The sequence below is a fragment of the Pocillopora damicornis genome, chromosome 11, assembly GCF_964200805.1.
Source record: "Pocillopora damicornis chromosome 11, jaPocDami1.2, whole genome shotgun sequence".
Lineage (NCBI taxonomy): Eukaryota > Metazoa > Cnidaria > Anthozoa > Scleractinia > Pocilloporidae > Pocillopora > Pocillopora damicornis.
In genome coordinates, this window is record NC_142680.1 from 6,527,792 (window position 1) to 6,551,584 (window position 23,793).

A 23,793-nucleotide genomic window follows, 5' to 3' on the forward strand; every position below is an offset into this window, starting at 1 on the left:
AACTAAGTGGCCTCAAGGATTGCTCATGGGTATAGACGAACGAAATTACGAATTTCGCCGTTTTTTTAACGCCGATCACCCTTACTACACACTTAATATTCCCTCTTCACCCGTAATTTTCTCATTAACCTCGATTCGGCTGATAATGAAGCGACCTTTAATAGGTAAAACTACGTCAAGGTCCACAACCAAAAGTACCGAGAAAAACTCGATTATCGTAACGGTGTTATACTCAGTTGGTCATAGCTTTTTCTTTAATGTGGTGGCTCCTAAAGGAGCCGTTTGATTGAATGAAGAGTTGATATCCTCCTTATTTCTTGGCCGCCTTCTTCGGAGATTTCTTCGTTGCTTTCTTGGCGGGCTTTTTAGCTGCAGGCTTCTTCGCTGCGGGTTTTTTGGCCGCAGGCTTCTTTGCTGCTGGCTTTTTAGCGGCGGGTTTCTTCGCTGCTGGCTTCTTAGCGGCGGGTTTCTTTGCAGCCTTCTTGGCCGCTGGTTTCTTTACCGTCTTCTTGGCGGCGGGCTTCTTTGGTTTGACGGCAGGCTTCTTCTTTGCAGCTGGCTTCTTCTTCGGCTTCTTCTCTTTCTTTTCCACCTTGGCCACCCTGAAGGAACCAGAAGCACCAACTCCCTTGGTGTGGACAAGCTTGCCGCTAGTAACACCCCTCTTCAAAGCCATCTTCAAGTGCGAGCCGACCTCACCAACCTTGTAGTTAGCCTTGATGTACTTCTCGATGGCTTGGCGGGAAGAGCCGCTTCGCTCTTTCAACGCTAAGATAGCAGCTTTGATCATGTCTGCATAAGGTGGATGCTCAGCTGGCTTTTTGGGCGCAGCTGGCTTCTTTTTAGCGGGGGACTTTGCTTCGGACATACTGTTTGCTGTAGAACTTTCGGAACAAGGAGTAACAATGATTGCTTAGAGCGCGCTAGGCAATGTTATTGTTCGTGTACGGACCACCGGGGAAACAGGGTTGTTGCAAAAATGGCGGCGTCCAAACTGTGTTAGTTTGTTTGACATTTTGGTCCACAACGAGCTAATTCAATAACATCAGATATTTTCTAGTCAAATAGAGCATAGCTAAGTTATCTCATAAAATGTAGATGTAAAGTAAAGTTTGATTGACTAAAATTAAGAATGAAATTTCGGGGTCAAAAGTCTACAGAGCATTGGGGTTCAAACAAGAACTTTGAATGAATGATGAAATAAGTTTTGTTTGAGTCACTTTTTATTAGTATATTATATATCATATGAAAGAAAAAGTCCTTAACTTTGTAATTTTTTGAGAAAATAAACATTTTGATGCATATTCGAAGGCCGAGCGGCCTCTGAACTCAAACAAGAAGAACAAAACTACCACATCTGCCATTTTGTATATGACTCACCTATGAGAGGTACAATACTAAATGTCTCGATTGAAGTAAATGACTCGAGGCTGGGCCTTGCTTTTATAGCAATTTTTTTTAAATTAACAGCGATTGAACAAGTTTCTACGCATAGTTTTGTGGATTTACCTCGTTACGGATCAGCCAAACCAGTTTTTGGTCGCGCGCTCTCGACCTCGGGCAAGATCGGAGTCAAGTTTGCGCGCTCTCGATCTCGGGCAAGATGGGAGTCAAGTTTGAAAGTATATTCTTAAAATATGACTAAAATGGATTGTTCACAAAGTAAAACGTCAAAACTAGCTGGCGATGTAATATTCGTGCTAAACCTACCCTAGGTTTCTTATGCGTGAGATATGTGAAGTTCAGAAGTAAGAGCAGTAATAGACTAGATGTAAACAGTCCAGTCAATTGTCGACCGATTGAGAGTTATATTTAACTATTCTTACTATTTTTAAGTAATAAGAAGGCCCGGGCTTCTCGTCTAATTACGCACCCCAAGAAAGAAGCTTCAAGTTTTAATTTATGATAAAGTAATGAAGGAGAGGTGCTAAACTTTGAATGCGTATGGAAGAAATGAGCTTTCGTTGCATATTCAAAGGCAGAGTGATTACGAAATTTGAACACGAAGAACAAAACTAGAACGCCCGCCATACGTGACTTTCGGAAGACCTGTGCTAAACGTCTCGAATGAGGAAATGCAGTTTATATTGTAAACTTAAACTTCATGAAACATTTGCGTAAAGGTTTTAACTCAGAAACCGACAAGAAAAATGGCGAGAAGGCGCTCATGATTTGCATAATACTAGCGCCAAAATTAAAGGATTAAGCAACAGGATAAAACCTGTAAATTAAGACTGGTAAAACACATGTACGCTTTGGTCATGTTAGGAGTGAAATAACCGTTGTTTTCATATACTGTGCAGGATGTTAAATCAGAAATCTATGAAATCTGAACTTGCTGCTAAAGATGCGCACTTTGTAAACGCGGTATTATATTTTGAGTTTCTAAAGATATTTAGTTCGAGGGTTGTGGTTATTAAAGGCTCATAAAATTGGTCATTGCTTTTATTAATGTGGTGGCTCCTAAAGGAGCCGTTTGTGATTTGAAGCGAAGTGCGCTTATGCTCGTTCTCCGCGGATTCGGCGGGCCAACTGAATGTCCTTTGGCATGATGGTGACACGCTTGGCGTGGATGGCGCACAAGTTGGTGTCTTCAAACAGACCAACAAGGTAAGCCTCGCTAGCTTCTTGAAGAGCCATCACAGCTGAGCTTTGGAAACGCAGATCAGTCTTAAAATCTTGAGCGATTTCTCGCACAAGACGCTGGAAAGGCAGCTTGCGGATCAAGAGCTCGGTGGATTTCTGGTAACGACGGATCTCACGAAGAGCGACTGTACCAGGTCTGTAACGATGAGGCTTCTTGACTCCACCAGTGGCAGGAGCGCTCTTACGAGCTGCCTTTGTGGCGAGCTGTTTTCGAGGAGCTTTTCCACCGGTTGATTTTCGTGCAGTTTGTTTTGTACGTGCCATCCTGTTCAACGACTCAAAATAACTGATATTGGAAAGTTGTGTATAGAAATTGATTTATACCTGGCGGGCTTACTTGTGATTGGCTCAAAATAAAGAGATTTGATTGGTTAGGTACGAAAGCTGCAAATAATTTCATGGATATGCTATGTTATTTGGATCCGAAGTAACATGGAAGGTCGTTTAGGCATAGGCCAAATATGATCGTCATTTTAAGTTTAATATATAGCATAACTAAAGAGAAAAGTCAATTCTCGGAGAGTAACTTTTGGATGAAGGAGAGTTTTTTTCCATCGAAAACATACGCGCGCGGAAAGACCGTGTGATTTAAGTTAATATATGTTAATATAACACTAAAACTATGCTTAGATATTTAAATCAACCAATAGCAACCCTTATTTCCATTCTGTTTTCTGAGAGGTCTTATCTTTCTGTATAAAACCTAGTAACGTTCGTTCAATCGCCATAACTCAAACACACGAGTAATAATCCACATGTCTGGTCGTGGCAAAGGAGGTAAAGGTCTCGGAAAAGGAGGCGCCAAGCGTCATCGAAAGATCCTTCGTGATAACATCCAAGGTATTACCAAGCCAGCCATCCGTCGTCTTGCTCGCCGTGGCGGTGTCAAGCGAATCTCCGGCCTCATCTACGAGGAGACCCGTGGTGTTCTCAAAGTCTTTCTTGAGAACGTGATTCGTGATGCTGTGACATACACGGAGCACGCCAAGAGAAAGACTGTGACAGCCATGGATGTGGTGTACGCTCTGAAGAGACAAGGCCGCACTCTGTACGGATTTGGCGGTTAGACAGACACTCCTGGCACAATACAAACGGCTCCTTTAGGAGCCACCAAATGCAAAGAAAGTCATGATCAATACACATGTATCCCTTTTCTAAGTGTGTTACAAACGCTTACGTTTCGCTCATACATTTGCTAAACAAAATGATTGCACCAACCGCGCGCGTCACGATATGGGGCAGCAGCTTGGAAAGAGAACATTGCTCGCAAACGAAGAACACATGAAATCTTGTTGCGTACTTCGCTTGTTGCTTGTTAGTAACCTACCTTTCTTCCCTTTCCGAGTGTTCTTTTATGGAATGCATGAGTATAAATTGGCTGAAAAACCAAAATCAAGCCAGCTAACTTTCAAACTGGAATAAGACACAATTTCCTATAACCGCCAGTGACGTGGACATAAAAGATTCAACCTTAAACGATTTTGGCGCGCAACTCACGCACATTTGCATCAAGTTAAAGTTCCGACGGCGTTATTTCTAACATCTTGGTGCGTGTACACTCTGTACGGATTTGGCGGTTAGACAGACCCTAAGCAAAGGGCTCTTGTAGGAGCCATCAATTATAAAAAAAGTCGTGAGCAATAAATTTGTTTCCCTTTACGCGTGAATAAAAACCGTACATCCTTCACTCATTCTGTTAAACAAATCGCGCGTTACTATAAAGTACTGAAGCGCGAATAACAGCACATCGCATGCAAAGGAATAATGAAAAAAGTCGCCCAAATATTTTATCACATGGTAGCCCTGACTCGCTTTTGCTGTTCGCTCTTGTTTCGCCATTTTAATATTTAATATTCTTCCAAGCTACAAATCATCAAGCTGTATTTTCAAGCACGCCTGTTAATACATTTTCTTTCCAATCGGATTTTTGTTTCGCGGGTCGCATGAGATACATTGACAGAGTACAATAAAATTCACACCGGCTTACCCTCAAACTTTCAAACTGGATTTGGGCGCAATTTGTTATAACCGCCAGTGATGTCTACAAAAACAAAATTCAGCGATCAACGATTGTGGCGCGAGAGTTACACACCTTTACGTTTAAGAACATCTCCGAGGTCGTTATTTGTACGATTTTGGTCCGCGCAAAAAAACTTCACGAAGCGTATTTGGCGTCAGGCGACATTCGTGTCCAAAGATTCTTTGGATTTATTACTTCATGAAATAAATTGGAAACTGGGGTAGAGGGGTTCTGAGAAGATATTTTCATAGTTCTTATTCACCTCATGGTATCTAGCTAGTCAAGACTTTTGTATTATGTGGTGGCTCCTAAAGGAGCCGTTTTTGATGGGTTAAAGCTGATTTATGCCTTGGGTTTCTTCTCAGTCTTCTTGGGCAGAAGTACAGCTTGGATGTTAGGAAGAACACCTCCCTGTGCGATTGTGACACCGGCAAGAAGTTTGTTCAACTCCTCGTCATTACGGACAGCCAGCTGAAGGTGACGGGGAATGATTCTTGTCTTCTTGTTGTCACGAGCAGCGTTACCCGCCAACTCGAGGATCTCAGCGCTCAGATATTCGAGCACAGCAGCCAAGTACACTGGAGCACCGGCGCCAACTCGCTCAGCGTAATTGCCTTTGCGGAGAAGACGGTGAATTCGACCAACTGGGAATTGAAGCCCTGCTCGAGATGAGCGGCTCTTAGACTTAGTGCCCTTAGCTTTTCCTTTACCGCGACCAGACATGTTCGTCGTGACTTGCTTTACTGCTAACAATAAGAATGAATGGGAATCTTTTACCAGGTCTGTTATTTATAGTTCGTTCATTATGCAGGAAGGATCGAAAAGCACCAATCAATTTTAAGTTTCGCGCGATTTGATAGCATTGTAATTTTCTGATTAAATAAAGAATTACATACAAATTGACCCCCTGGGTTAGTATATCGTAACAGGCCAATCATTGATCGAGAATTTCGATCCGTATGCTAATAGATCCTCTTACGGTTCTGATATAAATAGAAGACGCGTTGCGATGCACATCTATTCATCTTTTGGATAAGCAAGATGCCAGCCAAAGTTGCAGGAAAGAAAGGCGAGAAAAAAGCCGGAAAGGCTAAAGCCATTGCTGATGGAAAGAAGAAGAGGAGAGGAAAGAGAAGGGAAAGCTATGCTATCTACATCTACAAGGTGTTGAAGCAAGTTCACCCCGACACTGGTATCTCCAGCAAAGCCATGGGCATCATGAACTCGTTTGTTAACGACATCTTCGAGCGCATTGCCACCGAAGCTTCCCGCCTTGCCCACTACAATAAGAAGTCGACCATCAGCTCTCGCGAGATCCAGACTGCCATCAGGCTGCTTCTGCCCGGTGAACTGGCTAAACACGCTGTGAGCGAAGGAACCAAGGCTGTGACGAAGTACACCAGCAGCAAGTAAACTCACTTTGTGGGTTTCCCGCCAAAACCAACGGCTCTTTTAGGAGCCACCAAATATTATGAAAGTCAATTGCGAACGCGATACGAGCTTTAAAAATGAGAATGTTCCCCTAGTATCAACTAGTGTTTTGTTTTTAACCGGATTGTGCGAACTGTGTTCTTAACGAAACGAAACAAAATTTTATAAATGAAAAAGCGCAGCAAATATGAGTCATAGATGGACCGGCGAATGAAGCGAAGACTACTGTTCATGATTTATTTTTAAAAATGTCACACTGAACATAAACGCTTTAATGAGCCAGTGTTTTTTTTTTCTTTTCAATTTACCAACGGTAACTGCTCGATCACATATTGTCTGCCCAAACGCTGATTTATTCCAGAAACGTGATCCATATACAGTAGATCTCCGGAGTTCAAAGCTTTTCTTAGCGGCCTACCTACTCGACGCACTGGATTTTAATGCAAATATATGCAAGTGGTGATTAAACGAGCTGCAAGACACAAACGGCCTGATTTAACCTGTGTTATAGAGTTAGACCTTCACCTCAGCATATTCTTTCATTTGCGCTTAGTAAAAAGTGTACATTAGCCTGCGAACCTCTTAATCTTGAGCGGAAGCAGCGGATTAGCGAGTAGGGAAAGATAGAAAGTTTTTACACTTAAGGTGGAGCAAAAACACATGCAAGCTTCATACAATACTCGACAAAGATGAAGTTTCAAGAGAACAGAAATCTTTGGAGTCTACAAGTAACGACTGACGACTATTTTTAGGACGGAAATATTCTCCAGAGACCGATGGTTGTTTCTCTCTTGTTTATCTCTTGTCTGTAGGCGGGGAGAACGTGATGCGTGACGAGATTAACACTGCTAATTAGCTGGTGTATCTGACATGGCGTGTCTGTAACAAAATTGTCAGAATAACATAGAGAAAAGTTTACGTGCCTATTCGAAAATTGACGCGTTATGCGCTCTTATAGCAGCCATATTCTCATTTTAACTCATTCTGATTGACGATTAAGCGACCATTAATGGGTAAAATCGGAGTGAGGGCCATGACCTTAATTATCGAAAAGTCGAACTGGAACATCTAAGACGTGATATTACTCAGTTGGTCATAACTTTTCCTTTTATGTGGTGGCTCCTAAAGGAGCCGTTTGATTTAATGAAGAGTTGATATCCTCCTTATTTCTTGGCCGCCTTCTTTGGCGATTTCTTCGCTGCTTTCTTGACGGGCTTTTTAGCTGCAGGCTTCTTCGCTGCGGGTTTTTTGGCCGCGGGTTTCTTTGCTGCTGGTTTTTTAGCAGCGGGTTTTTTCGCTGCTGGCTTCTTAGCGGCGGGTTTCTTCGCTGCTGGCTTTTTGGCCGCTGGTTTCTTTGCTTTCTTCTTGGCGGCGGGCTTCTTTGGTTTGGCAGCAGGCTTCTTCTTTGCAGCTGGCTTCTTCTTCGGCTTCTTCTCCTTCTTTTCCTCCTTGGCCACCTTGAAAGAACCAGAAGCACCAACTCCCTTGGTGTGGACAAGCTTGCCACTAGTAACACCCCTTTTCAAAGCCATCTTCAAGTGCGAGCCGACCTCACCAACCTTGTAGTTGGCCTTGATGTACTTCTCGATAGCTTAGCGGGAAGAGCCGCTTCGCTCTTTCAACGCTAAGATAGCAGCTTTAATCATGTCGGCATAAGGTGGATGCTCAGCTGGCTTTTTGGGCGCAGCTGGCTTCTTTTTAGCGGGGGACTTTGCCTCGGACATGTTGTTTGCTGTAGAACTTTCGGAACTAGGAGCAATAATGATTGCTAAGAGCGCGCGCAAGGTAATATTATTCTTCGTGTACGGACCACCGAGGAAACAGAGTTGTCGCAAAATGGCGGCGCCCAAACTGTGTTAGTTTGTTTGACATTTCGGTTCATAACGAGCTAATTCAATAACATCAGATATTTTCTTGTCATAAAGAGTATAGCTAAGTTGTCTCATAAAATGTAGGTGTAAAGAAAAGTTTGATTTACTAAAATAAAGAATGAATTTTTAGGGTCAAAAGTGTAGAAAGCATTAAGGTTCAAACGAAAACTTTGAATGAATGATGAAAGGAGTTTTGTTTGAGTCACTTTTCAATAGTATATTAAATATCATATGAAAGAAGAAGTCCCTAACTTTGTAATTGTTTGAGAAAATGAACATTTTGATGCATATTCGAAGGCAGAGCGGCCTCTAAACTCAAACAAGAAGAACAAAACTACAACATCCGCCATTTGTGATATGTGACTCACCTGGACGAGATGTACAATGTTAAATGTCCCGACTGAAGAAAATGACTCGAAATTAGGTCTTACTTTTGTAGGAAACTTTTTAAAAATTAACAGCGGTTGAGCAAGTTTCTGTGCATAGTTTTTTTTGGATTTGCCTCGTTACAGATCAGCCAAACCAGTTTTTGCATGAATTGGTCGCGCGCTCTCGATCATAGGGCAAGATCGGAGTCAACTTTGAGAGTATTCTTAAAATATGATTACAATGGATTATTCACAAAGCAAAACATCAAAACCAGTTGGAGATGTAATATTCTTACTTAACCTGCAGTAGGTTTTTTATACGTGAGATATGTGAAGTTCAGAAGTAAGAGCAGTAGTGGACAAGATGTAAACAGTTTATTCAATTGTCGATCGATTGAGAGTTTATGACGCAAAGAAATACGAAGGCACGGGCTTATTGTCTAACTAACTTCAAGTTTTTATAAATCATAAAATTACGTTAGGAACGTAGCCTAAATTTTTATAGCATTTGGAGCAATGGGCTTTTCGTTGCATATTCAAAGGCATGGCAGTCTCGAAATTTGAACACGAAGAACAAAACAACAGCGTCCGCCATTTCATAGTTGACCTCGATAAGACCTGTGCTAAATGTCTCTTGTAAGAAAATGCAGTTTATATTGTAAACTTATATTTTATGAGACATCTGAGTTAAGTTTTTAATTAAGAAACCGATTGGAAAAATGGCGAAACGTTTCAGTTAGCCCCGATGATTTGCATAATACTAGCGCCAAAATCAAAGGGCGAAGTGAAGACTTAAACACGTTACGAGGAGTGATAAAAAGTTAGTACGCTTTGGTTATATAGGGAGTGAAATAAACCGTTGTTTTCATATACTGTGCAGGGTGTTAAATCAGAAAATGTCTATAAATGAACTTGCCGCAAAAGACGCGCTCTTAGTAAACGTGTTAATATATTTCGAGTTGCTAATGATATTTACTCCGGAGGAGTGAAAAGACCGTTGTTTTCATATACTGTGCAGGATGTTAAATCGGAAATCTATGAAATCTGAAATTGCTGCTAAAGATGCGCACTTTGTAAACGCGGTAATTTATTTTGAGTTTCTAAAGATATTTAGCTCAAGGGTTGTGGTTATTAAAGGCTCGTAAAATTGGTCATTGCTTTTATTCATGTGGTGGCTCCTAAAAGAGCCGTTTTTTATTTGAAGCGAAGTGCACTTATGCTCGTTCTCCGCGGATTCGGCGGGCCAACTGAATGTCCTTTGGCATAATGGTGACACGCTTGGCGTGGATGGCGCACAAGTTAGTGTCTTCAAACAGACCAACAAGGTAAGCCTCGCTAGCTTCTTGAAGAGCCATCACAGCCGAGCTCTGGAAACGCAGATCTGTCTTGAAATCTTGAGCGATTTCTCGCACAAGACGCTGGAAAGGCAGCTTGCGGATCAAGAGCTCGGTGGATTTCTGGTAGCGACGGATCTCACGAAGAGCGACTGTACCCGGTCTGTAACGATGAGGTTTCTTGACTCCACCGGTGGCAGGAGCGCTCTTACGAGCTGCCTTTGTGGCGAGCTGTTTGCGTGGAGCTTTTCCACCGGTTGATTTTCGTGCAGTTTGTTTCGTACGTGCCATCCTTTTCAACGACTCTGAATTAGTGAATGCAGGAAGTTGAGTATAGAAAATGATTTATACCTGGCGGGCTTACTTGTGATTGGCTCAAAATGAAGAGATTTGATTGGTTAGATACGAAAGCTGTCAATAGTTTCACGGATCTGCGATGTTATTTTGATCCGAAGTAACAAGGAAGGTCGTTTAGGCATAAGCTAAATGTAATCCTCATGTTAAATTTAATAGGTAACATAACTAAAGAGTAAAACCAATTCTCAGCGAATGTTGTCAGTAACTTGTGGATGAAAGAGAGTTGTTTCCATCGGAAACATATGCGCGCGGGAATACCGTGTGATTTATGTTAATACATGTTAATATAACAGTAAAATGATACTTAGATATTTGACTCAACCAATAGTAACCCTTATTCCCATACTGTTTTCTGAGAGGTCTTATGTTTCCGTATAAAAGCTAATAACGTTCGCTCAATTGCCATAACTCAAACACACGAGTAGGAATCAACATGTCTGGTCGCGGTAAAGGAGGTAAAGGTCTCGGGAAAGGTGGCGCCAAGCGTCACCGAAAGATCCTTCGTGATAACATCCAAGGAATCACCAAGCCAGCCATCCGTCGTCTTGCTCGCCGTGGTGGTGTCAAGCGAATCTCCGGCCTCATCTACGAGGAGACCCGTGGTGTTCTCAAAGTCTTTCTTGAGAACGTGATTCGTGATGCTGTGACATACACGGAGCACGCCAAGAGAAAGACTGTGACAGCTATGGATGTGGTGTACGCTTTGAAGAGACAAGGCCGCACTCTGTACGGATTTGGCGGTTAAACAGACCATCCTGACACAATACAAACGGCTCCTTTAGGAGCCACCAAATACAAAGAAAGTCATGGTCAATACACGTGTATGCCTTTTCTCAGTGTGTTACAAACGCTTACATCTCCCTCATACATTTGCAAAACAAAATGATTACACCATCCCCGCGCGTCACGATATGGGGCAGTGGCTTGGAAAAAGAACATTGCACGCAACTTCACAATACCCGGCCACTTTTGAACGTTACTAAAATCAGTTGCTTCCGAAGTCGAATAATAATTAAAGGTGAGGCCAGTTAAACTAGTGCTCACGCAGTCTCGCGCTCCCGCAGTCGAATAAAAATGAAAGGAGAGGTCAGTTAAACTAGTGCTCCAAAGTATATATCTTTGTCGGTTTACTAGCCAGTGAAGTCGAAATGCTCAGTGATTTAATTTTGAATTACGCTTGAAGAAGGAGGAATAAAAATATGACTTTTAATTTCAATTTGAATTTCTGTTCGGTTTAATGAAGAACGAAGAATATACATTTGAATATGTCGGTTCATATTCAGAACGAAGATTATATATTTGAATATGTCAGCTCTTTTCGAACTGCTCAGAAACAAGGTCTGCGTGTTTGCGCACACTGTTTGGTCACGCTAAAGAACGAGGTCTACACGTATGTAAGCGCAATTGTTTTTTTTCGCGCTACCCACTGCGTTGCTCTAAGAAAGAGGAATACACCACAGAATTTGCAATTTTTGAGGTGGTTGTAGGTCGTTATAGGTGGTTTTTAGGTGGTTTTAGGTCGTTCCATGTTTTAGTACTTACCTCGACGATAAACGATTTTGGCGCGCAACACACGCACATTTGCGTCAAGTAAAAGTTCCAACGGCGTTGTTTCTAAGATCTTGGTGCGTGTAAGCTCTGTACGGATTTTGCGGTTTTGGAGCGACAGTTAAACGCCTTTGCGTCGAATAACGTATCGAAAGTCGTTATTTCTACGAATTTGGTGTGCGGAAACTTAATAAATATATTTGGTCGTTGATCGACATTCGCGTCCAAAGATTCTTTATCACTTCATAACATAAAATTGGAAACTGGAGTGGAGGGGTTCTGAGATGATATTTCATAGTTCTTATTCACCTCATCGTATCCAGCTAGTCAAGACTTTTTTATTATGTGGTGGCTCCTAAAGGAGCCGTTTTTGATGGGTTAAGGCTGAGTTATGCCTTGGGTTTCTTCTCAGTCTTCTTGGGCAGAAGTACAGCTTGGATGTTAGGAAGAACACCTCCCTGTGCGATTGTGACACCGGCAAGAAGTTTGTTCAACTCCTCGTCATTACGGACAGCAAGCTGAAGGTGACGGGGAATTATTCTTGTCTTCTTGTTGTCACGAGCAGCGTTGCCCGCCAACTCAAGGATCTCAGCGCTCAGATATTCGAGCACAGCAGCCAAGTACACTGGAGCACCGGCGCCAACTCGCTCAGCGTAATTGCCTTTGCGGAGAAGACGGTGAATTCGACCAACTGGGAATTGAAGCCCTGCTCGAGATGAGCGGCTCTTAGACTTAGTGCCCTTTGCTTTTCCTTTACCACGACCAGACATGTTTGTAGTGTAATGCGTTGACTGTTATCAATCAGAATAGCTATTGTACCTGCAACCTCGGTTATTTATAGTTCGTTAAATATGTAAGAGAGATCGAAAGTCACCAATCACATGAATCTTCAGTAGTATGATAGAATAACAAGCAAACTGACCCACGGGGTTAGTATCGTAATAAACCAATCATTGATCGAGAATTTCGATCCGTATGGTAATAGATCCTTTTACGATTCTGATATAAATACAAGACAAGTTGCGCTGCACATCTATTCATCTTTGTGAATTAGCAAGATGCCAGCCAAAGTTGCAGGAAAGAAAGGCGAGAAGAAAGCCGGAAAGGCTAAAGCCATTGCTGATGGAAAGAAGAAGAGGAGAGGAAAGAGAAGGGAAAGCTATGCTATCTACATCTACAAGGTGTTGAAGCAAGTTCACCCCGACACTGGTATCTCCAGCAAAGCCATGGGCATTATGAACTCGTTTGTTAATGACATCTTCGAGCGCATCGCCACCGAAGCTTCCCGCCTTGCCCACTACAACAAGAAGTCGACCATCAGCTCTCGCGAGATCCAGACTGCTATCAGGCTGCTTCTGCCCGGTGAACTGGCAAAACATGCCGTCAGTGAAGGAACCAAAGCTGTGACCAAATACACCAGCAGCAAGTAAACTCACTTTGTGGGTTTCCCGCCAAAACAAACGGCTCCTTTAGGAGCCACCAAATGTTAAGAAAGTCAGTCATTAACGTAATACGAGCTCAAATGAAAACGTTTCTCTTAATATCAACTATGATGGTTTGGATTTGGTTAGAGTTTTCCTTGTGTATAAGGTCTGTTTTTTAACTGACCGCGCGACCTGTTTCTTGACCAGGCGAAACAAAACGTAACAAATTAGATGAAAGAGCGCAGCAAACATGAGTCATTGATAGGACGGGTAGGGAAGCGAAGAGTATTGTTCATGATTTCCTTTACAACGTGTTACATAAGAACTATAACTTTGAAAAACTAGAATTTTTTTTAAGTTATCACCAATAAGTTCTCGATCACCTGGATCGTTATCCACAATAGATCTCCGGATTTTGAAGCTTTTCTTTGCGGCCAATGCACTCGACGCGGCGGGTTCTTTGACGGAAATATATGCTAGTGGTTATTGAATGAGCTGCGAGACACAGACGGCCCGAAAAGAACCGAGTAGTAGAGTCAGACATTCACTTGAGCCCATTCTTTCATTGTCACTCAGTGCACCTCAACTTTCAAAACATGAAAGATCGAGAGCTAGCCTGCGAAGCTAATGGTCTTGTGTGTGCTTAAAGCGTTAGTGATTAGTCCCAAATCCTCGGCTTGTTTTTATGCTTCAAAGCGGAGCACAAATGCCGCAAGTTACATGTGATACTCGTCAAAGTTGGAGTTTCAAGAAAACAGAAAACTTTGAAAGCTACAAGGAAAGACTAAAGACTTTGCTAAGCCTGGAGATATTCCCCAGAGATCGATAGTCGCTCAGAGCGATAAAAAAGAGGCAGTTTATTGAGAAAACCTCCCTGCTTTGCCTGAGGGAACGCGATGCGTGACGAGGTTAACATCGCTATGTACTTAGTGTATCTGTCATGGACTGTCTGTAGGAAAATTGTCACAAATAAACAAGGACAGATTCAGGCGCCCATTCTAAATCGATGCGTAACATTACTACGCACTTATGCATCCCTATAGCAGCGATATACTCATAAAAACTAATTTATCTGACGGCAAAGCGACCTTTATCGGGTAAAGCGACCTTTATCGGGTAAAGCGACCTTTATCGGGTAAAGCGACCTTTATCGGGTAAAACTTTTAGTTAGAGCCACCACCAAATTTATCGAAAAGTTAAACTCAATTATCGAAGAGGGATTTAAAACTTAGTTGGTCATAACTTTTTCTTGAATGTGGTGGCTCCTAAAGGAGCCGTTTGATTAAATGAGGAGTTGATATCCTCCTTATTTTTTGGCCGCCTTCTTCGGAGATTTCTTCGGAGCTTTCTTGACGGGCTTTTCAGCTGCGGGCTTTTTAGCTACAGGCTTCTTCGCTGCTGGTTTTTTGGCTGCAGATTCCTTTGCAGCTGGTTTTTTAGCTGCGGGTTTCTTCGCTGCTGGCTTTTTGGCGGCGGGTTTCTTTGCTGCCTTCTTCGCCGCTGGTTTCTTCGCCGCTGCCTTTTTGGCGGCGGGCTTCTTTGGTTTGGCAGCAGGCTTCTTCTTTGCAGCTGGCTTCTTCTTCGGCTTCTTCTCCTTCTTTTCCTCCTTGGCCACTTTGAAAGAACCAGAAGCACCAACTCCCTTGGTGTGGACAAGCTTGCCACTAGTAACGCCCCTCTTCAAAGCCATCTTCAAGTGCGAGCCAACCTCACCAACCTTGTAGTTAGCCTTGATGTACTTCTCGATGGCTTGTCGGGAAGAACCGTTTCGCTCTTTCAACGCTAAGATAGCAGCTTTGATCATTTCAGAATAAGGTGGATGCTCAGCTGGCTTTTTGGGCGCAGCTGGCTTTTTTTTAACTGAGGACTTTTCTTCGGACATGTCGTGTGCTGTAGATCCTTCGCAACAGAGACTAGCAATGATTTCACGGAGCGCGCAAGTTGATGTTATTCGTCGTAAACGAACCGCCGAGGAAACAGGGTTGTTACAAAATGGCGTCGTTCAAACTGTGCTAGTTTGCTTGACATTTTGCTCGATAACAAGCTCATTCAATAACTTCAAGTCCTCGCTAATAAAAAATATTTTAGCTTCGTTATATGGCAACAATCATATGTGAAATATACTTTGATTTACTCAAAGTTAGAATGACGTTTTACAGTCAAAAGTCTACAAAGCGGTGAGATTCCAAGAAGAACTTTGGATAAGTGACGAAAGAAGTTCTCTTTTAGTCGCCTTTCATCATTAAATTAGACATTTTAGGAAGGAAGAGGCCCTAGACTTTGCATGTGTATGAAAAAATGAGCATTTTAATGCATATTCAAAGGCAGAGCGGACTTTAAATTTGAACAAGAAGAACAAAACTACAATTTCCGCCATTTTATACGTGACCTGTATGCTAAATTTCTTGAATGAGCAAAATGACCCGAAAATATGGCTAAATAGCAATCGTTTGAAATCAACGGTGATGGAACAAGGTTATCTGCTTAGTGTGACAGATTTGCCTCGCTTTCTAACATGCTAGTTATGCATGAATCAGTTGCGGTCAGGTCTATGTAATTGCATCCATGTCCAATGTCATAACTACTCGTCAACCTGAGTTTTCGCTATGGATGATCCTCACAGATTGTATAATTTGTATTCATGAGTCATATGACCCATACAGATCCTCTATCATTAAAAACTTATTATAGTGTCTGTCATTTGGCTATATAAGAGCACCAACAAGTTCTCTGTGCCTCAGTTGGTAGGGCAGAAAACCTTTAAATTTAAAATTATAATGATAAGCCTCTGAGATACAGTGTCAATTACTGAACAGGATGTGAGAAAATCACTGATTTTTCCCCTTCATTTCAGGTGCTTGCTCTTGAAAATAATGTCATGGAACTTCAGATGTTTTTGGATAAGGCTCAAGCTGACTTGACAGCAAGTAAAGAAGATCTTGCTGTCATGGAAACAGAACATAAAGAGCTGGCAAATGAGTACATTGCTTTAAAGACCAGTCATGTTCAGTTGACTGCAGACTATCAAAAGGAGGTAGGATATTGTTCATAGTGCACCAACCAGTTCTCTGTGGCTGAGTTGGTAGTGGGGCATACAAACTTGGAGAGCGAGTGCTCAGCATTCTCGTAGTAAAAATTATAGTGGCCTTCTATGAAAGAAATTTGTACTCCTCACAGAATCCCTGTACCCAACTGTAGGCGCAAGAATTTGTACTATCATTTTTTGTTAGTGTTGGTGTTTCATAGTTTCGTGTTAGGTGTTTATTTTCTCGTCTTCCATTAGTGTCCTTTGTCAGTTACCAGTTTTGTACTTGTTATATTTATTTGCATATCGTATATATATTGGTTGCGCGTAATTTATTTGGTTAGTTGTCTAGTTTGTGAAAATTACTGTTACATATCTAGCTCTGGGTTTCATGTTTTCGTCTTTGGGTTGGTCACATTCGTCTTGTAAGTATCCTTGTTTATCTCGCTTTGTCGTTTTCCAGTACTTTCACTCATACGATGTAAGTTATTTTATGCTCATTCGCGTGTTTGTAATTTTGTCATTTTCAGTTACCGTATTCAACAATGTGTCAAGTTTGTTCTAGTAAAGTTTGAAATACGTGTGATAAGCGTTTGCGGCTATACCAACCAACCACTCTAACTCAAACATATTATCAAGCTAAAATGAGATGATGGAGATGTTGTAAATCATCCCCTAGCATTTTAGAGTATAAATTAAATGGTTCCTCTATCAATTTCCAGCTTTGTAATGAATCATTCCCACAATTGAACAAGATCGGTACATCAAAAAATTGGTGTCAAGCAAAAACTTGATGTCATGCAAAAACTTGGTATGAGATGCTGTGAGGAAATTTAGCTTGCTTGCACAATGGACCTGGTCAGGCCTGAAGAGCCTGATTCTTAGACAGTTGAAAGATGGAGTTGAGTGATTGATCAAGAGTTATGCAGAATGGGACTGCTATTAAAAGACAAAAGCACACAAAATAATTATCTGAGTTCCTGAAAATGATATCCTGCATGGTTTCAATGGCATGAAGGGACTAAGAAGTAACACAGGAGGATAGGTCCCAGTCCATCAGAATCTTACCCCTGCCCCAGGATTTCAGTGAAAGTTTCCTTAACTTGTACCCTATTACTCCTTGGTTGAGAGAGGCACTTTGAAAGGAAAATGTCCCTTCTGAGAACATTATACAATGACCCAGTCAGGTCTTTAACCTCATCTTTTTTATTTTTAGATTCCATGCATTATACTAACACAAAGCTACTACATAATTTCAATTTTATGCTAAATAATCTTTTTATATTTTTATAAGGTGGCCAAAAACGAAGAGTTGGGTTTGGAACTTGTGACACTGCTCAACACAAAGGAAAAACTACAGAGTGATAAAGAAGCTGTGGAGCTTGAAACAATGAAGGTTGAGGGCATTTAACAATGAAACTGACTATTACAATAATATGTTATTTAAAACCAGGAGCATCCATGTTCTCCCGTTGAAAATGAATATTTTGTGTAATCATCCATTCAATAGCAGGGGTCTTATTAGGTTGCATTAGTTTTACATGCTCACAATTGTTTATCTGGCTGACCATGTTTGATTTAAAGTTGGAGTGGTCTTAAAGTTGTTGCTGGTATAATTCAGATGGCACAATTTTTCCTGTATAAGCACTAACTTTAGGCTGATCAGCTGAGATGGTTAAAAGAATTGTAAGTTTATGTAAATTGAATCTATGAGGGAAGTTCTTGGCCATGAGTGTTGGTAATCATCATAGTTAAGAGTTGTGACTCCCACTCAGGTTGTCAAGACCAATGCCACTGTTACCAACTGCAGTCCTTTTTAGGGTCATAGTTTTGAAGTAAAGAACATCTAAATTCAAAGAATCTGACCTCTAATTCAGTTCAAAAGGAGCATGAAACGAAATGACATGATAATAATATCAGAAGTTTTCTTTGCTTCTAGGAGTATTATGACCAACTTAGGAGGTTGGCCAGCAAGTTTTCAAGGAGCTCTCTCCGTGAGAAGGTAGCATGACCTTTTATTGTTCTTTCCCTAAAGCAGGTTTCAATTCAAACTTTGTTGCTTCATGTTTGATTTTCAAATTGATCATGTAACGATGTGTGCAGTAGTTAATATGGCTTGATTCTCTGACTATCTGTTCAATACAGGATGATTTGTCCAAAAGTGTCCTTTCCTTGCAGTCCGAGAAGCTCGAACTTGAAAAACAGGTAATGTATATTTGATCCAAAGGTCCAAAGGATTTAACTTCTTGCACACTGAGATAATTTGTGTATTATTCATCTATCCAAAAGTGTTTCTGCCAAAACGTTTTAGCTGAGAAATTCTGTTGGATTGCTGTCCCTACTCCCAGAAGTGAACGTTGTTTGAATTTTCCTGCCATTTTAAAGAGCAAACTGATAGTTACTGAGAGAGGAGAAATTTATCAACCCGGGAGTAATTTTTGGATTTAAAACCAAATTCACAGGACAAACTAGAAGAGAAATATGTTGGCATCAAGTGGGAGAATTACCTTTCCGATATTGCAGACAGTTGAAGGGCTGTTAGACATCCTATGTTGTTTGCTAACAGCTTCATTTTTTGTTATTACAGTTATTTCAAAACAGCCAACAACGAGAAGGACGGGTGGAGGTTCTCAGGACTCAGCATCAAAGAGAACTGACCAAGTTGGAAGATAGAATGTATACAGCATTTCCTGTTCTTGTATTTGGTCTCCAACTACTAGTTTTTCATAGACCTTAACTTTCAACCCCCAAGAGAGACTAGTCTCTAATTTCTCCTTACAATGTCGCCCCTGACTCGCACATTAAGGTCAAGAGAATAAAGGAAATGATCACAACCTTAAGGAGCTCTCGACTGTTGAACAAATTCTCTTTACTAGTACCGTAGAAAACGCATGGAATAAAGTATGGATAATATGCATATAGATGTCAGGATATAAAGGGTTGAGGGTGGTCTCAGTGATAGGGATCTACTCTGTGTAAAATTTAATCATAAAGATTTGTTTCTTTAGATCCAAATTGACTCAAGAGCTGAAAGACTCCAAGGAATCTCTTCGGGTGATTCAGCGGAAATTAGCCCTTCAGTCTTCTGTAAGTAATGTTTTTGTTGCTCGAGTAATAGTTTGTGATAGCTTACCTCTGGGAAAATGATGTAGGGGACATCTATCTTCAAGAAAGGCAAACTTTGATTCTGACAAATTAGGAACGCCTCATACTCTTTCTGTTCAGTCTATTGCCTTCATTGTCGGGGCACGACTATTGATGGAATCGGTTGATCGGTTTTCGAAATGAAGGAATGCTCTCCAATTCTGGCGGAAAAGAGGCACTGTGCTGTTTCTATTGAGCACAACGCGATCACCCTCATTAGGACTCAAAAACAGGGCCTTTCATTTTTATTTTCATTTCAGTAATGTAACTGATGTTATATAATTCTGTTGCATTATAAAGGAATTGATCTCTGCCAACGGGGAGAGGCACCGTTTACAAGAAGAAAGTAACAACCTGGACCTGCGCCTTAAAGAGCTCAGCGCGGAATATACCAACAGACTTCAGCAGTATGTTCATGATATTGCGGTGAGAAATATTTATTAGAACTTTTTAAATTCTCGTTGTATTTAGGGGACACCGTCATCCAAAGGACACGAAATTTGTATCAGTTACCTTTATTGATGGAACATTTACACGGAGGACATTTTAAGTGGTCTTCAGGAAGCCCCATGATTAGGTTCCACTATATCCGTATCTATACAATATCATGCAGAAAAGTGACGAGAATAAAGAGAAATATCAATTATGGGATTACTAAATGATCCGATACTAAATTCTCCAAACCAACATAATGAGAGTCATTAAGCAGACAGTAAGGAGAATTACTAACAAGAGTAGAGATAAGAATTGACGAAAATTGCCGAGAGAGAACGAATGTTGACGATGGTTGACGAGAGCGAACGAGAGTGGTAACCGCCGCACCTGTTTCAACTTCAAATCTTCAAGAAACCTCTTGTAGACTCTTTTTCGCAGGGAAAGTTGCATTATTCTTGGTCGATTCTTAGACAACAGGACATATCATTATTTGCTAATTATTTTATAACCCTGGGGATTAAGGATCAGAAACATGCCGATGAACAGCCTATGGGCTCAAACAACATCTCAATTATAACATTCCTATTCGTTACCCACAGGAGTTCTGTGGAAAGGTTAACGAGAGGCAGATTTCAGTGGAGTCATTTCAGGGATACATTGATATGATGGTCAGACAAATCAGAGAATCACACGAGAAAAAAGAAGAAGCTTTGGAGAGCAGACTGCGAGAATTGAAAGCTACAATAAGAGACTTGGTACAAAAGCACGATAATCTTTCTTCAGCTTACAGGTGCGCACAAATGCTCCTCCCTCTCCTCCCCCCCCCCCCCAAAAAAAAAACGAGGTACAATTCCCCCCTTTCCAATAATCTTCGTTCATGATTGACATATTTTTTGTTATTATTTTAGGATGTTACGGTACGACATTGAAAGTAAAGAAGCAAAGTCAGTGCCGCAGACTAACCAAGCTAGTTTGTACTTGCCTTCAGAGACTGAACTGCAGACTGCCCAGGTTAGTTTCTTGTTTTCAGCAATGTTTTTGTGAAACAACTGAGAGCAGGCCTATCCTTCCCTGTCAATAACTCCGTATTTTGTTTTTTTTTTTAACAGAGTCGTGAAATTGCGAAACTGACGGCGGATCTCAAAGAATTAAAACGAAGTAATGATGAACTAAGACAAAAGGTACCATTAACATATAATTTTTTTTGTCCTTTTTTTTCAAATCTCTGAATGGCTCACATTATGAATTTTTTACTAATTCTTCGTATATTCGTAAGGCAATAATTAAAGCTGTCGGTGTAAACCCTATCGACTGTGACAGAAACAAGGCCATTACAAGAAGGCCATTACAGTTGGTAATGGTCATAGGACCGGGTGAAGTCCAGTTCGGCCTTTAGTAATGCGAGTGATTAACAAAATTTTGCTAATTACGAGTATAGGACTACACGAAGTCGTGTTAACAATTAATCAAAGCTATTACACAATTAGAGAAACAAACTATTCATCGGTTTATACGTCTTCATAGAATAATAAAAGTTAACTCGGCGAATTGCGCCACAAGAAGTACGCTTGCACATGACGCGTACTATCCAAGTACACTGTTGAATTACAAGCAAGACGCGTAATGTCCAATTGCTCCGTTCAGTTACAAGCATGAAGCGTACACTGTTCAGGTAGCGCTGAAATCAGGCTTGTAACAACTACGCATTTTAGTACGATTTTTTATATTCTTCAATTTGTTCCAGTTGGCCTCCAACACCTCGCGTTTTACAGCGGATGACCAGCAACCGGATCAACTGTGAGTTTAATGTGCTCCTTCCAGGATTTCTGATAAGTCTAATCCAATAAAGTATAGCTAATAACATGTTTTGGGTGAAATTTGGTGTTAAAAAGCACGAGAAAATTTTTCAAAGAGAACAAAATTGTTTGAGCCCGCGGGGCAAGTGCCATTTGTAGTCTTTGAAAATTTACGAGTGCTTCTTAACGCCAAACTACAAGAGAAATCATGTTATTATTTGTTAGTAAATTGCATGAAAAAACATCACAGTAAATTTTGATAGTGTGTGCGTGCTATTTGTAACTTTGCACTCGTGTTACAACTTTACTCTTGTGTTACATGAGAATACAATCAGTTTTAGGCAATCAGAAGCGCGCAATTTTTTCATGTACATTATTAGGTTTCTTAAAGGAGTATTTTCTTTGCCAGGTTGTTACCAGCAGGTCAGGCAACAGTGGAGATGGGTTGGGGCTACCTCCGAAAGCAACTCCGCGAATTCACACTGAATACCCAGGTAGCGAAATAACGATGACTTCTGCTGGTTTCGAAAAACTAGCTTGTCAATCCCAGTCAATCTTTTTTATCCTTACCCATCTTCGTTCCTTTGTTGTTTATTTTTGCTGTTTTACTCTCTTACTAAACAATCATTTCATGGTTTCTGGTGGACTGAAAAAAAGGGCGACAAATATTGTGGCCTAACTGCTGAAATCTTTCGGGTCAATCTTGAAGCGTATTAAATATACTTTACATCGTTGGTTTTTTTACCCTTTAGCAAGACCTGGAAAGTGAGCGCGCTTCACTGATGACACGTTGTATTATGGCGGAAGAACAACTTGCGCGCCTTCAGCACTACATAGATACAAATCTTAAAAGGTACTACTGATTATCTATTGAGAATAACCTTGCCTTGATTGTTGGCCTAAGAATCTTTTTCCCTCCTTTGATTAGAAGGTGCTGATGAAACAAACTGATTGTACTGACGAAGCAAAGACATCACCATCCTGTGTGTTTGTGTGTGGGGTGGGGGGGAACGGGAGGGAAGCGGGGGACAGGATTGAAGCGGGGACGAAGCTATATATTTGCTCTGCGTCTTGCTTCATTTAGGCTTCTCATCCTTCTCTCTTTATATTGCAGATACCAAGAAGAAATTGTTCGTTTGCGAACATTGTTAGGAAATACTACTCCCGCTGCGCATTCAAGACGCTAGAACTGTGTAGTAATATACTTCAAAGCCATAATCAAAAGGCGGTTGTAAATATGTTGGATGCACTTCGAGTTATTTGTATTGTGTTATGGAGCATTTTTCGACCGAGTGATCAGGGTTTGTCGTGGGTTTTCTTTCCTACGCTCCATGATTGGTTAAGAAAATTCGCGCCACTCTCTCGACCAATCAGATCTAAGAAAAAGTCCAATCAAGACTTGGTAACATGCGTTTTACCACGGGTGAGGACTTTCGCCAGAAGGTTTTCGTGCTGGGACACTAAAAAGGAAGAGTGCTGCATAATGTCTGGACGTTTTTAAGTTGTTGTACAGTTTTCCCTAAAAGTATTTATTAATCATTTGTTGGAAGGAAGTGGACTTTACCATTCGAAAGAAAGTGTGTTTAAAACTGACTATCTTTATTGTATTGCTCCTTATTATCGAAGTGATATGCTTATTTTAAACGATCCCTTGACCTGTTGTGGCTCATTTAATCGCAAGTTTTGTAAAAACTATAACTGGCATTGCAGGCGGTGTCAGGCTGCCTCATTGAGGGCCTTTGATCAGACTAAGTTTGTCAGCGGTTTAGTGTGCACCCTGCTATGTCTATGGTGTATTTGTTATGGTGCGTCTGCAAATTGTAAACGATAGACCGATGCAGGGTAAATATTCCACAACCAATGTGTCAGGGGAATTATGATAATCGGAATTCTCGTTGTTTTGTAGGTCTAAAACGCAAAGGTAGCCGTTGAGTCATTTCGTTAGTGGCTATCTTAGTATTTCCCTATATACCGACGCAAAGATAACCATTATGTCTTTCCATTAATTAGTGGCTATCTTAGAATTTCCCTACATCCCGACGCAAATATAGCCGCTATGTCATTGTGTTGCTGGCTGTCTTAGAGTTTCCCTCTATACCAACGTAAATGTACCCGTTAAGTCATTGCGTTACTGGCTCTTAGGATTTCCCTATATACCGACACAAATGTGGTAGCCATTAAGTCATTGCTTTACCCGCTTTGTTATGGTCGGTAATATCAGTCATAAGTCAACCGACAAACTAAGTGGCCTCAAGGATTGCTCATGGGTATAGACGAACGAAATTACGAATTTCGCCGTTTTTTTAACGCCGATCACCCTTACTACACACTTAATATTCCCTCTTCACCCGTAATTTTCTCATTAACCTCGATTCGGCTGATAATGAAGCGACC

At 41.1% G+C, this 23,793-nt stretch overlaps 9 protein-coding genes and 3 pseudogenes across 11 annotated transcripts; 5 read left to right on the forward strand and 7 right to left on the reverse strand.

Annotated features, from left to right (window-relative positions):
• Nucleotides 1–140: 140 nt before the first annotated feature.
• LOC149037209 (histone H1.0-A-like) lies at nucleotides 141–903 on the reverse strand. The gene has a single exon (XM_089188557.1). The coding sequence runs from the start codon at nucleotides 866–868 to the stop codon at nucleotides 311–313; it is 558 nt and encodes a 185-aa protein (XP_089044683.1). The 5' UTR covers nucleotides 869–903; the 3' UTR covers nucleotides 141–310.
• Nucleotides 904–2,370: 1,467 nt separating this feature from the next.
• Nucleotides 2,371–2,925, reverse strand: LOC149037210 (histone H3). The gene has a single exon (XM_089186241.1). The coding sequence runs from the start codon at nucleotides 2,908–2,910 to the stop codon at nucleotides 2,500–2,502; it is 411 nt and encodes a 136-aa protein (XP_089042367.1). The 5' UTR covers nucleotides 2,911–2,925; the 3' UTR covers nucleotides 2,371–2,499.
• A 454-nt stretch (nucleotides 2,926–3,379) lies between these two features.
• On the forward strand, nucleotides 3,380–3,783 carry LOC149037211 (histone H4). The gene has a single exon (XM_089186242.1). The coding sequence runs from the start codon at nucleotides 3,402–3,404 to the stop codon at nucleotides 3,711–3,713; it is 312 nt and encodes a 103-aa protein (XP_089042368.1). The 5' UTR covers nucleotides 3,380–3,401; the 3' UTR covers nucleotides 3,714–3,783.
• Nucleotides 3,784–4,937: 1,154 nt separating this feature from the next.
• LOC149037212 (histone H2A) lies at nucleotides 4,938–5,406 on the reverse strand. The gene has a single exon (XM_089186464.1). It carries the CDS (start codon nucleotides 5,387–5,389, stop codon nucleotides 5,009–5,011), a length of 381 nt encoding a protein of 126 aa, XP_089042590.1. The 5' UTR covers nucleotides 5,390–5,406; the 3' UTR covers nucleotides 4,938–5,008.
• A 285-nt stretch (nucleotides 5,407–5,691) lies between these two features.
• On the forward strand, nucleotides 5,692–6,110 carry LOC149037213 (histone H2B.1 pseudogene; annotated as a pseudogene). The gene has a single exon (XR_016180812.1). The product of XR_016180812.1 is annotated as a histone H2B.1 pseudogene (transcript).
• Nucleotides 6,111–7,212: 1,102 nt separating this feature from the next.
• Nucleotides 7,213–7,870, reverse strand: LOC149037214 (histone H1.0-A-like; annotated as a pseudogene).
• A 1,680-nt stretch (nucleotides 7,871–9,550) lies between these two features.
• Nucleotides 9,551–10,083, reverse strand: LOC149037215 (histone H3). The gene has a single exon (XM_089186817.1). The coding sequence runs from the start codon at nucleotides 9,959–9,961 to the stop codon at nucleotides 9,551–9,553; it is 411 nt and encodes a 136-aa protein (XP_089042943.1). The 5' UTR covers nucleotides 9,962–10,083.
• A 134-nt stretch (nucleotides 10,084–10,217) lies between these two features.
• Nucleotides 10,218–10,842, forward strand: LOC113678062 (histone H4). The gene has a single exon (XM_027194932.2). It carries the CDS (start codon nucleotides 10,461–10,463, stop codon nucleotides 10,770–10,772), a length of 312 nt encoding a protein of 103 aa, XP_027050733.1. The 5' UTR covers nucleotides 10,218–10,460; the 3' UTR covers nucleotides 10,773–10,842.
• Nucleotides 10,843–11,898: 1,056 nt separating this feature from the next.
• Nucleotides 11,899–12,357, reverse strand: LOC149037216 (histone H2A). The gene has a single exon (XM_089186312.1). The coding sequence runs from the start codon at nucleotides 12,343–12,345 to the stop codon at nucleotides 11,965–11,967; it is 381 nt and encodes a 126-aa protein (XP_089042438.1). The 5' UTR covers nucleotides 12,346–12,357; the 3' UTR covers nucleotides 11,899–11,964.
• Nucleotides 12,358–12,578: 221 nt separating this feature from the next.
• On the forward strand, nucleotides 12,579–13,245 carry LOC149037217 (histone H2B.1 pseudogene; annotated as a pseudogene). Its single transcript, XR_016180919.1, has one exon. The product of XR_016180919.1 is annotated as a histone H2B.1 pseudogene (transcript).
• A 1,012-nt stretch (nucleotides 13,246–14,257) lies between these two features.
• LOC149037218 (histone H1-delta-like) lies at nucleotides 14,258–14,893 on the reverse strand. Its single transcript, XM_089186818.1, has one exon. It carries the CDS (start codon nucleotides 14,879–14,881, stop codon nucleotides 14,306–14,308), a length of 576 nt encoding a protein of 191 aa, XP_089042944.1. The 5' UTR covers nucleotides 14,882–14,893; the 3' UTR covers nucleotides 14,258–14,305.
• Nucleotides 14,880–22,997, forward strand: LOC149037219 (coiled-coil domain-containing protein 78-like). Its single transcript, XM_089188414.1, has 15 exons — nucleotides 14,880–15,014; nucleotides 15,854–16,033; nucleotides 17,319–17,420; nucleotides 17,964–18,026; nucleotides 18,170–18,229; nucleotides 18,612–18,700; nucleotides 19,033–19,111; nucleotides 19,469–19,594; nucleotides 20,203–20,393; nucleotides 20,512–20,614; nucleotides 20,713–20,784; nucleotides 21,348–21,400; nucleotides 21,809–21,893; nucleotides 22,152–22,252; nucleotides 22,514–22,997. The coding sequence occupies exons 1-15, from the start codon at nucleotides 14,880–14,882 to the stop codon at nucleotides 22,584–22,586; spliced, it is 1,512 nt and encodes a 503-aa protein (XP_089044540.1). The 3' UTR covers nucleotides 22,587–22,997.
• Nucleotides 22,998–23,793: the final 796 nt, after the last annotated feature.

Bases quoted from the DNA above. Each gene is read 5' to 3' on its own strand.
- LOC149037210 (XM_089186241.1), bottom strand. From the start codon at position 2,910: ATGGCACGTACAAAACAAACTGCACGAAAATCAACCGGTGGAAAAGCT.
- LOC149037211 (XM_089186242.1), top strand. From the start codon at position 3,402: ATGTCTGGTCGTGGCAAAGGAGGTAAAGGTCTCGGAAAAGGAGGCGCC.
- LOC149037218 (XM_089186818.1), bottom strand. From the start codon at position 14,881: ATGTCCGAAGAAAAGTCCTCAGTTAAAAAAAAGCCAGCTGCGCCCAAA.
- LOC149037209 (XM_089188557.1), bottom strand. From the start codon at position 868: ATGTCCGAAGCAAAGTCCCCCGCTAAAAAGAAGCCAGCTGCGCCCAAA.
- LOC149037216 (XM_089186312.1), bottom strand. From the start codon at position 12,345: ATGTCTGGTCGTGGTAAAGGAAAAGCAAAGGGCACTAAGTCTAAGAGC.
- LOC149037212 (XM_089186464.1), bottom strand. From the start codon at position 5,389: ATGTCTGGTCGCGGTAAAGGAAAAGCTAAGGGCACTAAGTCTAAGAGC.
- LOC149037219 (XM_089188414.1), top strand. From the start codon at position 14,880: ATGTCGTGTGCTGTAGATCCTTCGCAACAGAGACTAGCAATGATTTCA. The intron at 18,027-18,169 runs GTAGCATGACCT...TGTTCAATACAG, and splicing joins GGAGCTCTCTCCGTGAGAAG to GATGATTTGTCCAAAAGTGT. The intron at 20,394-20,511 runs GTGCGCACAAAT...TTATTATTTTAG, and splicing joins AATCTTTCTTCAGCTTACAG to GATGTTACGGTACGACATTG.
- LOC149037215 (XM_089186817.1), bottom strand. From the start codon at position 9,961: ATGGCACGTACGAAACAAACTGCACGAAAATCAACCGGTGGAAAAGCT.
- LOC113678062 (XM_027194932.2), top strand. From the start codon at position 10,461: ATGTCTGGTCGCGGTAAAGGAGGTAAAGGTCTCGGGAAAGGTGGCGCC.